Source organism: Phymastichus coffea, unplaced genomic scaffold (genome assembly GCF_024137745.1).
Source record: "Phymastichus coffea isolate CEN01 unplaced genomic scaffold, Cenicafe_Pcof_1.1 PCOF00039, whole genome shotgun sequence".
NCBI lineage: Eukaryota > Metazoa > Arthropoda > Insecta > Hymenoptera > Eulophidae > Phymastichus > Phymastichus coffea.
This window is the reverse complement of record NW_026706850.1, coordinates 1,140,532-1,155,846: the sequence shown is the minus strand read 5'-3', so window position 1 is coordinate 1,155,846 and position 15,315 is coordinate 1,140,532. Positions and strand designations below refer to the sequence as shown.

General features: G+C 38.7%; 1 protein-coding gene across 1 annotated transcript; it reads left to right on the top strand.

Moving 5' to 3' along the window:
- The first annotated feature begins 589 nt into the window (after positions 1–589).
- On the top strand, positions 590–15,231 carry LOC131663844 (ATP-binding cassette sub-family G member 4-like). Its single transcript, XM_058934546.1, has 13 exons — positions 590–849; positions 9,679–9,987; positions 10,688–10,871; positions 11,360–11,483; positions 12,003–12,148; positions 12,438–12,561; positions 12,744–12,858; positions 12,934–13,062; positions 13,128–13,243; positions 13,317–13,485; positions 13,602–13,858; positions 13,937–14,070; positions 14,156–15,231. The coding sequence occupies exons 2-13, from the start codon at positions 9,711–9,713 to the stop codon at positions 14,376–14,378; spliced, it is 1,998 nt and encodes a 665-aa protein (XP_058790529.1). The 5' UTR covers positions 590–849; positions 9,679–9,710; the 3' UTR covers positions 14,379–15,231.
- Positions 15,232–15,315: the final 84 nt, after the last annotated feature.

The following is a 15,315-nucleotide window of genomic DNA, read 5'->3' as shown; positions in this document are numbered from 1 at the left end:
GCGAGCTGTAAGCACTCTCGAGCGTCATTCCTTTATTTGTCTGAAAAGTCACGTGAAAAGCAGCGCGTCTATTTATTAATGCGATCGCGCAAGCCCCGTATCGACTTGGGCCCTCGGACAACCACGATTCTCAGTTGGTACAAGGTTCAAGGTCAGTCATCAATATCCTGCATGGCGATTGAATCATTAATCTCTCGACGCGCACGCAGACGCGCGCTTACAAATTGCAAACTCGAACGAGAGACTCTGACCTTTCGTCTACCGTGCTCGCAAGTTTTCGTGTCGTTCGTTCGTAAGTGCGCGTGGACGTCGCAAGCACAGAATTAACATGAGAAAGAAATCGAGCTACGTGCAATCTTCACAGGCAGAGCGAGAGAGAGAGTGTGTGAAATAATCGTCGCGCCGGCTTTTTTTTGTTTTCGCACGAAAGCGTGCACTGATCCGTCGACCTCTTTAATTTGTTAAACAAACAAGCAGCGAAAGTGAGCTTTAATAATAATAATGCGATCTGGCAGATATGGAGTGGTAGTAGTGGGAATATAAAGAGCGGCGGAAGGAAAGGAGAACGCTACGTTGGAGAGAGCCGCGTGCGTGCGTATATGTTTGACAAAGGAATCGCCGGCGGTGCGGCAGTCAGTCAGTCAGTCAGTCAGTCAGTCAGTCAGTTGCCGTAGTCGCACTTAGATCGGCGCTCTCTCCCTCGCAGTCGCACACCATTCTCCACTTTCATATGTGACAGCGTAGTTTTTATTTTTTGGTGAAGATATTTTACTTTCGAGTGCCTTGTACTTGGAGCATTCGTCGTTGATTTGGCCGCGGCAGTGTGCGCCCTGCTCCCTACTTTTGTTTGTGAGTGCTTCTCTTATTTTCTCACATTTAATGCACATTAAAAGTTGGGCATGACATTCAAGCTTTAGCATACTTTCTATTCCATTTAAGCTCGCCGGCAATTGAATTATTCATTGTTTAATTCCTGATTTACACCGCTAGTGTATCGAAATACATTATCTTTCTCTCTTCCTTAGCTTTTCCCCTGATTCGAAACACAGCACGATAATGAAATGAAATAACGAGTTAATAGATAGTCATTCGAAAGGATATACAGAGCATGAGATAAAACTAGTTTTATTGTAACTATTGTATTCACGACACTCGCATCGACATCTTAATCATAAAGCAAATTACATTTCTCCGAAGGTCGCGTTGACATTTTCACAGCGAACACATTTACTTTGGAAGGTGTATTCGCGAATGCAAATCAGTCACTCGTGAGCATCATCTCGTTCGCGATGTAACGAACTTTCGAGCGCCTTGTTGTCAAGTCAAACGCAGGAGGGCACTCAATTCATCAGCCGCTCTGACTTTATCTGGCAAATAATTAATTGAACTATCTATCACGCACACGCGAGGCTGCTCGCCCTCGGAGGGAGCGAGAAAATCCGCTGCGCGAAAATGTTCGTACGTGCATTGTTCTCGCGATAATCTTATCGCTGGATTTTGAACCCGCGATCGCGACGAGAGCAAAGCCAAGCAACACGAATCGCGCATCGCTAATGATCTGCTCGCAACGATGCTCTTTGTTCGCGCGCTGTTCGCCCGTCCGCTTTCTTCGCGCGTCTCGCGCTTGCGACACTTTGCGGCCCAACGCAACCGCGTTGTAAGGTTTGCGCCCTTGCGAGCGAGCGACGTTTCATTTCGGGCTGCCAACTTGAGACGATGCTTCGAACGATGATTTATGCGATTATCACTATTGCGTTGGCTTTAAATTTGGCGTTCGCTGACAATGAACAACTAGCTCTTTGCAATCTTGATGTAAGCCTTTGAGCGAGGGGAAGGAGGCAATTGTTATTGTGTGTCTCGCGCGCAATAATATCCTTGCATGCATATACTCGATTGTATTTTTCCGGCTATAGTGCGATCGATCGATAGTTTTTTTCTTACTGTAATTAGTAAAAAACTATATCTAACGGCTATATTGTGTCTCTCGGCAAGTCAATCACACACAATTGACCGAGCTCGAGCGTTTGAATTGCAAAATTCGCTAGTGGCGATACACTTTTTCAGAGAAAGTGTCGCATCGACTGATTTATACGAAGAGCAGTCCCCCGGTTTTCGTCGCGCGCAACCAATTTCAACAAGAATAACGAGGAGATTTATTCTAAAAAACAATTCGCATAATAGTTTCGCTGCATCATCGGGTATTTTTAGAAATCCACTTGGAGCACACACATATATATGAATATATAACGTTTATACGTATTCATATGTGTTGTCGATCGAAGCAAACGTTATCATTGAATACAAAAGTCCCGAAAAAAAAATATCAAGATAATTAACTCGTCGCAGCGTCGAAACAACGACAACTGCGCGCAAAGTTGTCGCGCGCGAAAATGAGAATACTAATAACCCGGCGATGCGACGGAGCAATTTCATTTTTTGATTGGCATGTGTGCAATCGTGTCAAGTCTATATCGTGGCATGCTATTGCCTCATTTTTTAAAAAAATCGTTTAGCAAGCGAAAAGAAAAAGATTGGTTCGCGAGTCGCGTGCAGCGAAGCGCTTTCGCGCGCACCTGCGCGATTCGCCGTGGAATCCATCGACGCAGCAGAGACGATCCGCGAGGGAAGCCGATGTTCCCTGCTGGCGCATAGTCGAGCGAAACAGCGAGAGAGAGGGAGATACGCCGGGGCGCCGGAATCGTGTCAGATTAAAATTATTATTGCCGCCACGCGCTCCCGCACGCGTGTGGCTTTCGCGTCCTTTCGGTATTTTTATACGCCAGATGCTCCGAGCTTCTCGGATTAGCCGCTATCTCCGCCCAGATTCGTTCGATTGTATTTGACTACGGGTACTTGACACTTCGAGATTGAAATCGTCGGTAGGAACACGTTTGTTCCATGTGCTTTTCGTTTTTCAGCGTTCAACGTCGGATATTTAATCGAGTATTGCACGCATCAATTTTGACGTAAACAATTTTTTCATAAAAAGAGAAAAACAAATGGTCAAGTTTCATCCACAAGGAAGCAAGGCGATTTATCGAGGTCAGATAACGTGATCGGTAGTATAATTGTTTCCATGTAAAATAAGGAAAGATATTATATTCATTTAGTACCCATCAAAGCGAAAAAAAAAAAAGATTAAATTTGATAATATTAGGAAATAATGAAATTCTTTCCGCGTAGACAGGCAAAATAAACGTCGATGGAGCATCCAATCCAAGATTACGACTTTCGGACACTATTCGAATAATATCAATATTCGGGAAAAAAAGACGATCGGGGTTTCGTTGCAATGTATGTGCTTGAAAACCTTTCATCTAAATCTCTCTCCCTTTGTCTTTTATTATCTCGGTATAGATAGCGATTAGATTTCCGTAATCGGCGTTGTTCATCTTCGAGATGTATAATGAACAAATAAAAGTGGGAGAGTCGGAGAGATTAATGCGTAACCGCGATGAGATAAAAATGCATTGAACTTTAACGCGCGCCTATTGCTTGATTGACATCGATGATTACTGATAAATCATTCGATTCTAATGGATTTGCTTTTGGAACTTTTATCACGTATTAATTTCGTGAGATTTCATTGTTCCAAGTATTCCTTTTTTACTTTTTCAAGTCGCACAGCATTCAGCGAGCTGTTTTGCCAAAAATCATTAATGTTTGAATAATTTAGTTTATCTTAACTGATCACATGATGTTTACACGAATACACGCGGGGACTTAAAAGTTATAACATTATAAGGACCGAAAAATGCTTTACTATTTGAATGAACGTAGTCATTAAAGTGAATTCTATTTCATCATTAAAGTAATATGATGTTCAGCCAAAATAACAGTAACATTAGGATATTGTCGTCGATATACAATCACAATCTCACTCATCAGAACTTGACCTTCGATATTACGATAGCGAATCGATAAAAAAAAATGCAATCATTCTGCCGCCTTCCAAAAATACTTCCCGGATAATTATCAGTAGCGTTATCGTGGAATGACGTCCTTTTCTGATTTCCACCAAATATCATTAAGTGACCACGTACACATCACGGAACTCAGCCGATAGCATCGTGACAATTTTTTTTGCTCACGAGATCCAAAAAGAAACTCGTAATCTTTCGTTTAACATGAAACGGCTGAATTCACATATGTGTTTTTTCTCCCTCGTTTGCCGAACGTTAATTGCTGGCGATTCGCATGATTTGTTCGTTTTTTTCGCGCGCGAGCATTGCACCCGAATTTTTTTATGCTGATCGTGCACTTTGATTTCTGGAAATAGCGATTAAGCTGTTGCCAGGTGATAATCATGTATTTAATCAGAATATTCGATATAATCATTGTTATTTAAAAAACCGTTAGGTTGACGTAACGTTTCAGTTTCGTTGTCGTTACAAACAGACCAGATTGATTTACGGCTTAATATTAGACGTATACAAAATTGGCAATGAATAAACATAATTTATAATCATTTTTTCTTCCTGTTTTTTTATGAAATAATTTTCGAAGCAAAATAGTAATGTCTCACGGCTCGTATTAATCGCAGGTTCTGTAAAAAAATGTTGTAAAAAAGATTAACTTAAAGACTTTCGCTCTCACGGTCATTTATTTACCACGTGACATCGTTAATCCCATGAAAAATTGCGTTGAATAAAAAAAATTTTCGTTTCGCCAAGCTAGTCGTCACACGTACATTCCAGTTGGTAGCAGCAGCGACGATCAAATCGAAAGTTGTAAACTTGCGTAAGCGGGACTGGACCGACCAGATCTGACGCATCGATCATCATCTGCTCCATTTCACTCTCACTCTTGCGCACACACACACACACACACACGCACACGCGCGCGCGCGCGCATACACTCACTGTAAACGAAAGAGGGCGAAATGGATATAATAATGGCATCATCTCCTTTCGTTTGCCATTCGCGTCTGCGTGGCCTGTGTGTGCACTCAATTCAAATGTTAAATTACCTACACCGTGAGATCCATATTACATATACAAGTGAGGACTTTTTTAAAGGGCTATTGACATTTATGGTCACAAAAACTGCTTCTTCATCTGTCTTTGTCTTTGACGTAGTAAACACATCATAAATTATATATCTAACGTGTGACCTTAAAATGCATATCTCGAGTGGAAGAAGAAAAAGTTGTCGCGCGCTTGCAGCGGTCGTTCGGAAATTTATTGAGAAATGATTGTAAACACTCTGATATTATTCTAATGAGGATTTGTGCTAAATTGTTGCGTCAGAGAGGATATACTTTTGGCTTGCGAAATTTATTATTGATGGCATTGAAGGCAATACAAAGATCAAAATTCATTAAGGTACTCTAATTTCGAGAGAAAATTAACAATTTACTCAATATAGGAGATTAATAAATTTCTTATTTTCAACGGATTTTTACTTTATTTTTGGCACGGAAAAATATAATGCTTTACAATATAGGGATTCACGAATGTAATGTTTTGATCAAATAACTTGCCTTTGCAATCATTCGAAAATCTTTTTTTAAATGTTCATGGTGACATGCATTCGACAGAAAAAATCGTTATATTGCATAATTCGTTTTAGAGAAGACTCAGTATGAGACATCAAGCAATTTTGAAGGAAAATTGTCACACATATGCATTAATCTCGCAACACATTGCTTGAAAGAATCATCACAAAGTTAAAAAGATTTAATCCAATCTCTTACATATTACGCAAATGAATCTTCGCAGAATAATTCTTTTTTGCATTTTTCTTCGTTATTTATAAAGCAGCGAAGCAACGATGCGCGATAAAACTTCAATTACGAACGATATCCGGAATAAAAAATTGACCAAAAACTTTCCCGTTCATTTCAATCGAATCTGATAAATAGCTGTATCGTAATAATTATTCAATGTTAAAACGTCAACGTGCACGCGAAGCATCTTTCATTCCCCTTGTAACAACAAAGCGCGGAAAATATTTCTTGGCGAATGTTTTTTTATTGCACTGGTATGTTAACGAGATTGCGACACGAGCATTTTAAATTAATTTTTCTCCGTTTAAGTATACAAAGTTTTTATACCCGGAATAAGTTATTTTTGCGGTGAATTTAATGGGCTATTTCGTGCGATATATGCAGAGGACGATAGTACGGACGCGATTTCTTTTATTCATCATTCTCGTAATGCTATTCATTCAAAATGATACGTATCTTATAGTGTACATACGCAAACGGATTATCTTGCGAGAATAAGACATTGTTTCATTGTCAGTTTATTTGGAAATCGAGTGTGCAGAAAAAAGTTCTTTGCACATTTAATTTTTACCAATAAGTGTGCACGTATCAGGCAAGACAATAAGTAGGTTGTATTGATAAAGTAACCATATCAACGCGCAGCCTGTATACAGCGATGAAAATTAGCATTAACATTACAACGGCACATAAATCGTTTTCTTATTACACCACCGCGGCACAAAGACACTCGACGCATATCAATCATACCGAATAGTCAGCGTTCGATGAGAAGCAAAAAACGTTACGAAGCTTACTTAGCTTACTTCACCGTAGAGATTTTCTTGACTCTTTCATAAGGTAAAATTCTTCTTTTGAAGGATGCATTAACTAGGCAAATAAGAGTACGAGAGGTAATGCAAATGTTGAATCGCGGTGCAACTATCAAGAACGTGACATCGATATATGTCAAACGAAAAGGACAATTTGCTACGGAATCTCTAAATTGACAAAAGTTTCGCGAAAAATTCCGAAACGACAATGACAAAGGCGAAGGAGATTCCGCGCGGAGATGTGCTGGAGTGAATGAGTCACACGCCGCAGCGGACTTTGACCGATCGCAAAGTCTTCGCTTGCCTTATCGCTTTTAAACTCCCGCGCGCGTCTCTCTCTCTCTCTCTCTCTCTTTTTATCGGCATCGCTTGCCACGCGCACGTGGGTTAAGAGATATTTGTTCGCGTGGCCCATCATCTTTGTTTCTTTAAACGGGAATTTACTTTATCACATTTTCGGCTAATTACACAATGAATAATTTGTGCGATATGATTTTCAGTGTTTATTAAAATTAGGTAGGTCATCCGGGAGACGCGCCAGTTACATTCACCGGATGTTGTAATGGAAAATTACGAAATAATAGAATTCTATCATTTTGTCGATATCCGGTTTGCGCATTAATTCGCACCTTCGGATCGTGGAATTCGATCGTGCAACCCATCGGGTTTGCAAATACGTAGGTATATACGCATAGACTTCCTACCTCTCGAACATGAATGCAGCTACGTACCTTCTATAATGGAGCCGTAAGAACCAGTTGCTCATGTAACTAGGCGCGCGTCGTAATTCGTGTTATTTACTATATACCTTGCGGTTTTGCTTTTGATGACTCGTGTACTTGCGCGTTAACATCCTAGCATTAATTAAATTCAAGATACTTACATGGTTGTTTTTTCTAAGTGCTGTGGTTAAATTAACGAAAAGAAAGTTCATTGGTTGAAATTTCGCTTTCCATGATCTACAATCCTGTGTAACGATATGTGACCAAATAAGTAAATGATTTCTACATTTCCTTAATTGTTTTATCAATTTTTTGGTGATTTTCATTTTTGCAAATAAGTAAACGAGACGAAAATTAATCGTGCCATTCGGTTGAAATCACGTGCGCCGCAGCGCACTTTCGGTTTGTTTATTGGTGAAGAGGTCACGCAATGACAGCTTCAAACGACCGAGAGATATTGCATATGACGAATTGTTTGTTGTTCCGATTAAGTCGATGCACGGGGGACCATCAATTCTTGTGGGTCTCTTGTAGCGTAATTTTTATCACATCGATGTGTTTTCTTTCAGAGGGGGGAGGGGGTGCATACGCGACGGACAACTTGGTTATCTGTATCAAAACCGTGCCTAGAATTAATGAAATCGATGCTCATTTATTAGAAATAGAATGCAAATCGCTGATTTCCCAACTGCATTCACGTGAATCTTTCCGAGAGCGATTTTTGCTCAGCCAGGTGCGTCACAATCTGACGGCCTCGTCACACTTGCGGATGACCGTCTCTTGATCGTATGGTCGAAAAAACGATCGTTCAACGTCAGCATATCATTCCCATGAGTGACAAGGAAACTACAGTGGGATTACTTTTTCGACCGTCCAGCTCTGAAAAAATTATCAATTCTGCTGTATAAAAAGTAAAATAAATTAACACAAAGCGCATTGGGGTATTTTGAGTTCCACGACAAATAATCTTTAGATAGACCGGATTCGAATGAACTACATCAAATTATAACTAAAACAGAATTGATGGTCAAGGTCGCAGAACAATAAGCGGCGCAAAAATCAAACAATAGAAAGTTCATCTCACATTAAATCGCAGACCTCTGGACTTTGGTCGATAGGGTGATTGGTTTCGATTTATTTTATCAGACACATCTGTAGTGTTTATTATATGGTTCCGTATTTTTCTCTCCCCTCTCTTTTCTCTCTACGATATACAATCCATAATCAGTGATTAGATGTTCTTTCGAGATATAACGAGTAATATGTATATATATAAAGATGCTTATGTCTTGAGATATTGTACGTGAAGTTGCTAATGAATTTAGGCGCACGTAATTATAAAATAATAAAAAATGAAGTATTATAAGATTTACAGGTGATCTATAAAATTATTAAAAAGAAAGTGAATTTAGGTAGATATTCTTATAAATTTACAACTCATTAACACGAGATAGCAGTATGTGTGAATGTAAATTAGCTATCAAACGACAATGTGAAATGACAAGCTAGTTCACGTAAGCGCGATAAAAAGAACACAACAAATCTCGTAGTGAATTTGAACGAGCGAGGGAAATCATTCGACAACAGAGCTATGAGTATGTGCATTTTTGTTTTCAATAAGTGACATGTTTCGATTTTCACTTCGAAAGTATAGTTTATGCAGAAGAAAGCTGACCTACCTGACGATTCGTTAGCCTAACATATCGACACCCCTGAACACCATTAAATTTTACACCACCAAGAGCTCATCGCCGTAAACTTTGTTCCTTTTTGGGTCATTTCAATTGTTTTCAGTCATTCATCGAGTGCAGAAAAATTAAAACTGTTCAAATATTCTGGAATATAAACGACGTTCAGTGTTGTATTTACATTTAACGTTAAAGGGATGTTTGGTTAACATTTAGTTAGATAGAATTGTGATGGATAAGCTTGTCATTGATAAATATTTATTGTTATTTTTTTTAAATTATTTATTGTAAAGTGTGCTTGCTTCAAATAAATCGACAAGATACAGGACTGGTTTTCTTTATATCCCTCACTGTTTCATTCCATCAGATAAAATTCATTAATGCTAGCTTATTATACATTGATTTGCTAATAATAAAGGTGTTGAGAATTAAAGTTTTCTAGTGTGTTTAATCAACAAACGTTCTGCTTGTATTTCTTAAAGTGTGTATTGAACGAGTTTTTGCACTCGTCGTACATTGCTCTGTTCCATTTTTTTCTTTGTAAAATTCGATGCAATATCCTGCGGTCACACTACTTTCTTCGCATTCGGGTACAACGTGCACAGCAAACACAACATCAATTATAAGCAGTAAAAATTACATGGCATTACTTTCGCTACCAACTTTCTTCAAAATGTAATGTAAACGTGTTTCATAAGGCAAAACTTAAAAATGTCAATTATCTGTTACAGACATAAGGTCACGTGGCAGAAAGATCCCGAAAATGGAAGTAATCATGCACGAGGCAAGCGAATCGGCAATCAGCAACAGTCAGTTGGAGACAAATGGTAATGCACCGTCAAATTATCAGCAGCAAGTAGCACCATGTTGCGTTCACAAGACGCTACAACCAGCAGCAGTACCGGTGGCTTGGACTGCTAGTCAACAAGAGATTATCCAGGGTAATAACGGCACGCCGTTCTCCAAAACTAAGAACGACGAGAGTCTTGATATCATGTTCCAAAATATCATCTATACGGTCAATCTAGGATGGAGACAAGGTGAGTTTCTAAAACTATTATCATGATTATGCTTTTTTCTCATTTTTTACATTGCAATGAAGGAACTCGGTATGAAGTTTGAAATACAGAGTAACGTTTAATATTCTAAAGTGTTCAATGATTTTATATTATTCAGAAATTGTTAATAACTCTTCCCTTGATCTAATTACAGCACGCATTTAAAGTAAGGATTTTGACCTAAATGTTATAGTTAAATAGCTGACGTCGATCGACACGAACGATTCGATAAACAAATGACTCGGCCTATTTTGAGACCTTACTCTATGAAAAATTAGTACAATTTTTTTATGCCACTCACTCGTGGACAATCTTGTTTTCATTGAGACTCTCGGACATCATTCCACAATGCCGAGAAAAATTCTGAATGTCTTTTCTTGCGTGAAACATACATCGATAATGAACGATTATTATCTTAAGTAGCAATTTTCGCGAACGAATTCAGTGCAAGTTGTGCCATTGGCATGTAAGACTCGGGCTGTATAGTTTCTTCAAATTACAGTATCATTTAAGATTCCTTTCAAAATGGAAACCTGTTTTCCTACTTATTCACATCTCAAAATTAACACGTCGATTGTAATACGCAAGTGCAGCTTTTCGAATCCTGTTTGTGAATGTCAATATCCTTGAATTAAAAGCATAAGAACTTAGGTGAATTAATAAAAATGGATTTTGCTAACAGGTAAAAAGGAGATTCTACACAGCCTAAACGGTCGTCTACCCTCGAAGCAATTAATCGCATTAATGGGTCCATCGGGCGCCGGTAAATCAACTCTTCTCGACGTTCTTTCTGGTTTCCGTATAACTGGTGTGCAAGGTTCAGTCTACGTTAACGGACGTGTTCGCGATCTCGATGCTTTCCGAAGGTGAGTCATCGGTCTTCCTGAAATAATAAATTTGGTCTCTTTCTTTCATCGATGCTTCTTTGGATTGACAATCAAAGAATGTTTGTTGTTAACAAATTTCGCGGTTACGTATTCACGATTGTTTTTTTGTTGCTATCTAGAGAATGTATTTGTTGTTGAAAGCGCTTCAAGATATGCTCGCTTTGTTCTTATTGCTTACACTGTGTTATTGCTATTTAAATGTAATGTCTATCTTTAACGCTACATTTGCGATTTTGATGTATTGAACTTTTCGATAACAACACTGCATGCTATAATAACCAATAAAATCGCCGCAGTCGTTGTGAATTTAACGTGCAAATTCAAACGGAAAATATCTAAATGTCATTACCAGATTGCGTCATAGACGCACTCGACAAATAAAGTAAAGTTGATTTTCAAATATGATGAATCTGAAACAAAGGAACGAGGAAAAAAAAAGTCTTGATTGATCGATTACGCATATTTAGGTCCAGCGCTTACATCACCCAGGATGACCGTTTGCAGCCTCTGCTCACAGTATTGGAGAATATGCACGTTGCCGCTGACCTCAAACTTGGCACCGACACATCTAGAAGCGAAAAGGAAACTATCGTGAGTATTTTTCCCCCTTTCATTCCCATTACTTTTTTTTATATCGATTGCGAAAATTCTGACCAATGTTAGCGGTATTTTTATTCCTTTCGAATAAAAATGATCATATTAACGGCGTCAGCGAATATTTATCGGAAGAAATGGTGAATAACAAGTTGTTTTTACTTACCACGGAGTCGAATGAAAAAGCAATCGCGATATTACTTTAACAGAACTTGTTAGTAGTTATAGTAATTGTATGTAAAGATGATGGTTCGAACGTGCGTGCTTAAATAGCTACCCGGAGAACGCACGTTTGAAATAAGGAAGCTCAGTCGTGACGTTTTCCCACATAGCAAATACCGCATACAAAATAATTGAAAGAAAGTTACAAGAGTGCGTTCACACTTGTTTATCGCGAATATTGGGAAATTTCCCTCGTGAGTAAAAGTCAACTTGATTCTCTCGTCGCGAACTATCCCGCGTCGCTTGCATCCTAATGAGTATTAAAACGCACGTGATTGCCGTGTGCTTGCACAGATCGAGGAAATCCTGACGACCCTTGGACTTTACGAGCACATGCGCACGCCTTCGAGTCGGCTCAGCGGTGGACAGAAAAAACGTTTGTCGATCGCTCTTGAGCTTGTCAACAATCCGACGGTGTTGTTCCTTGACGAACCTACCACGTAAGTTGATTCGCAATCAACGACCTTGCGCAACATGAAAATCACTGATTTTCTTGCCAATTCATCTACTTGTGCAAGGTGTTGAAGTCGTAAAGTGTCCTCCATGTAAATGGAGCTAACGATCAAATAGTGATTGATCTTGTGTCATTATATTACTGCTTACTGATAGATGTTTTTCGCGCCTAATGAGTACTTTCAATTATCTGAAATTGATCGTTTATCCACTTTTTTTCTCTAATTCCATCCCAAAATTACAGTTATTCTAAAGATTTAATTCATAATTTTATAGAGGTTTGGACAGTTCATCATGCTCCCAAGTGGTCAACTTACTGAAAGTTCTAGCACGACAAGGCAGAACGATAATCTGCACAATTCACCAACCAAGTGCCTCACTATTCCAAATGTTCGATCAGGCAAGTAGACGTATTATCGTTTTCTCATTGTCGTCTTTTAGTCGTAAACATGACGATGAACTTGCAGTACGATAAGATGGCACAGTTTAACGAAATTCGGTCATGCGCAGTTATCTCTCTCTCTCTCTCTCTTTCCTAGCGCATTACACGAATAACGTATGACACGTATTTTTTTCAATTAGGTATACGTTTTGGCGAAAGGTCAGTGCTTGTATCAAGGAGCAACGAATAATCTTGTACCGTATTTGGAGAGCGTGAAGCTTCCCTGCCCAATGTATCACAATCCTGCTGATTACGGTGAGATTCGTTATTACTCATTTTACTTTGTTCAATAATCAAATTTCAATTTCACTTAACTTTTGTTTTTTATAGTGATCGAATTGGCATGCGGCGAATACGGAGAAGACAAAATCGATGCTCTGGTTCAAGGAACGGAAAACGGCAAGAGTCTCAAGTGGTTCGACAATCCTGATGTTTTACTTGACCCCAGATCGCTAAGAGGTATTTTGATTCCTGCCTGCAGTAAAGTTCGAAATATAAGCATAAGATTTACGCTAACGTTGCAGCACTGAATCCGGTAAAAACCAGTAAAAAGGACGAACAAGGACCACAAGCTACATCGCAATTTCATCAGCTGGCTGTTTTGCTCAAACGAGGATGTATCAAAGTCAAAAGAGATTCGGTAAGTGTCAACATATATCTATAAAAAGTCGAGTTCAAGTAATTTTAACCGTATATCGTTGTTTTCTCGTCAGACTTTGACGCACTTGAGAATAATGGTGAACATATGCACGGGATTAATGCTGGGCTCGCTGTTTATCGAAGCGGGAAATGACGCTGATAGGATAATAGAGAACTATAATTTACTGTTTGGCTGCCTTATACATCACATGATGACCACTATGATGCTGACTGTTTTGTGCTGTAAGTGATCGTTTCAATATTTACTCGATGATATACGTTTGCTTTCTTAGTCTATCGATGACCGAAGGAAAACTTTGGGTAGTCTTAAAAAATGAAATTGTTGTGTTGCATTGCAGTCCCAGCTGAGATGAATATCCTGCAAAAAGAACACTTCAACCGGTGGTATAGCTTGAAAGCTTATTATACGTCTGTGACAATAGTCGACTTTCCTGTATCGGTACTATGCTGCTTCCTATTTTCATTGATTGTGTACTTCATGTCGGATCAACCGGCCGAATGGGTTCGTTTCGGCATGTTCTTCGCTATCAGTCTTCTGGTCGCGATGGTCGCTCAGAGCTTCGGCTTGATGATCGGAGCTTGGTTCGACGTTGTGGTAAGTAGGGAAAAAAAAACGTTTGCTTTTTGATTCTGTTTTAGGTGATAATAATGCAATGTTTCGCGCTCATTTCAGAATGGAACATTCTTAGCACCAACATTGTCAGTGCCAATGATGATGTTCGCCGGATTTGGAGTATCTCTACGTGATCTTCCAAGCTACTTGTATTGGGGTACTTACATCAGTTATTTGCGGTATGGACTTGAAGGGTAAGTAAAATATTAACCCATTCAATCATTCTATGTCGCCATAGAAATTGAAGTACAAAGATTAATGCTCTGTCAATAATTTCAGATACGTTAACGCGATTTATGGCTTGAACAGAGGTCCTCTAGAATGCCACAACGACGACCTAGATTTCTGTTACTACAAAGATCCACGCAAATTTCTCAAGGATGTAGTAGCCATGCGAGATGACCAGTTCTGGATAGACTTTGGTGCTCTCAGCTCTATCGTTATTGCGATGAGACTCGCTGCTTATTATCTTTTACGATGGAAACTCATGGCGTCACGGTAGTCACTTGAATTCTCTAATGGAGAGGATTTCAGAAAAACAGTGACTATAGCGCGTGGCAGCGCTTGCAACGACAATGCACATACCATTAGATAACGCTGAGTATGGAAAATTTTGAAAATCCGTGATACGGATTGGTGAAGCTTTTATTACGCGAGATATATCGCACAATGCCCAATCGTAACAAATCGCGTATGTATACAGTTGGGTCAATAAAAAAAATTATTTTATCTTATTATAATACTAGTCAATAAGGATTGTTAATCTAGCAGTGTTTTCTGTTGAAAGGAAATGTCTACTATAACGTGATCAAACTGTTTCGAAGACTGTAAAGAGGAGGGGGGGATTTTTTGGAGGGATGCTCTTTCAAAATTTTCTATAACTCAGTTTGTCACACTCCTGTATATGTTAAGTTTTTTTATTTTAGTTTGCTTTAAGATTAATTTTTTTCATTACGATTGTAAACATGATTTTCTGAGTGAAGAGTTCTATTTTAACGATAGATGACACTGCATTGCCTTTCGTTTTTTATTGTAGGCGGTAAGACGTTAATGATGACGAGAAGGAGGAAGAGCAAGCAAACGGCAATCGTTGATTGCTCGTTTGTCATCATTATTATTTTTTTATTATATCTTCATCATGACTGATCGCAACTTTTCTTACGAAGCTATTAAGCGATTTATTATTATTACTTTTTTTATTTATTATCTTTACGCTGATATTGAGCTTCGATTCAGTGGTCTCGTTTATAAATATAAACGCACACGCGTCGATATTGTGCTTATTCAAGGCAAGATAAGAAAAAGATGTGTAAAAATAAAGTGTACGATAGTAAAGTTATATTGTTAATATAGAACTTGTTTATTTCATTCTTTACAAAACCTATTTTCGTAAAATTTCCATACATAACTTTATAAAAGTACAAAAAATAACAACGTAT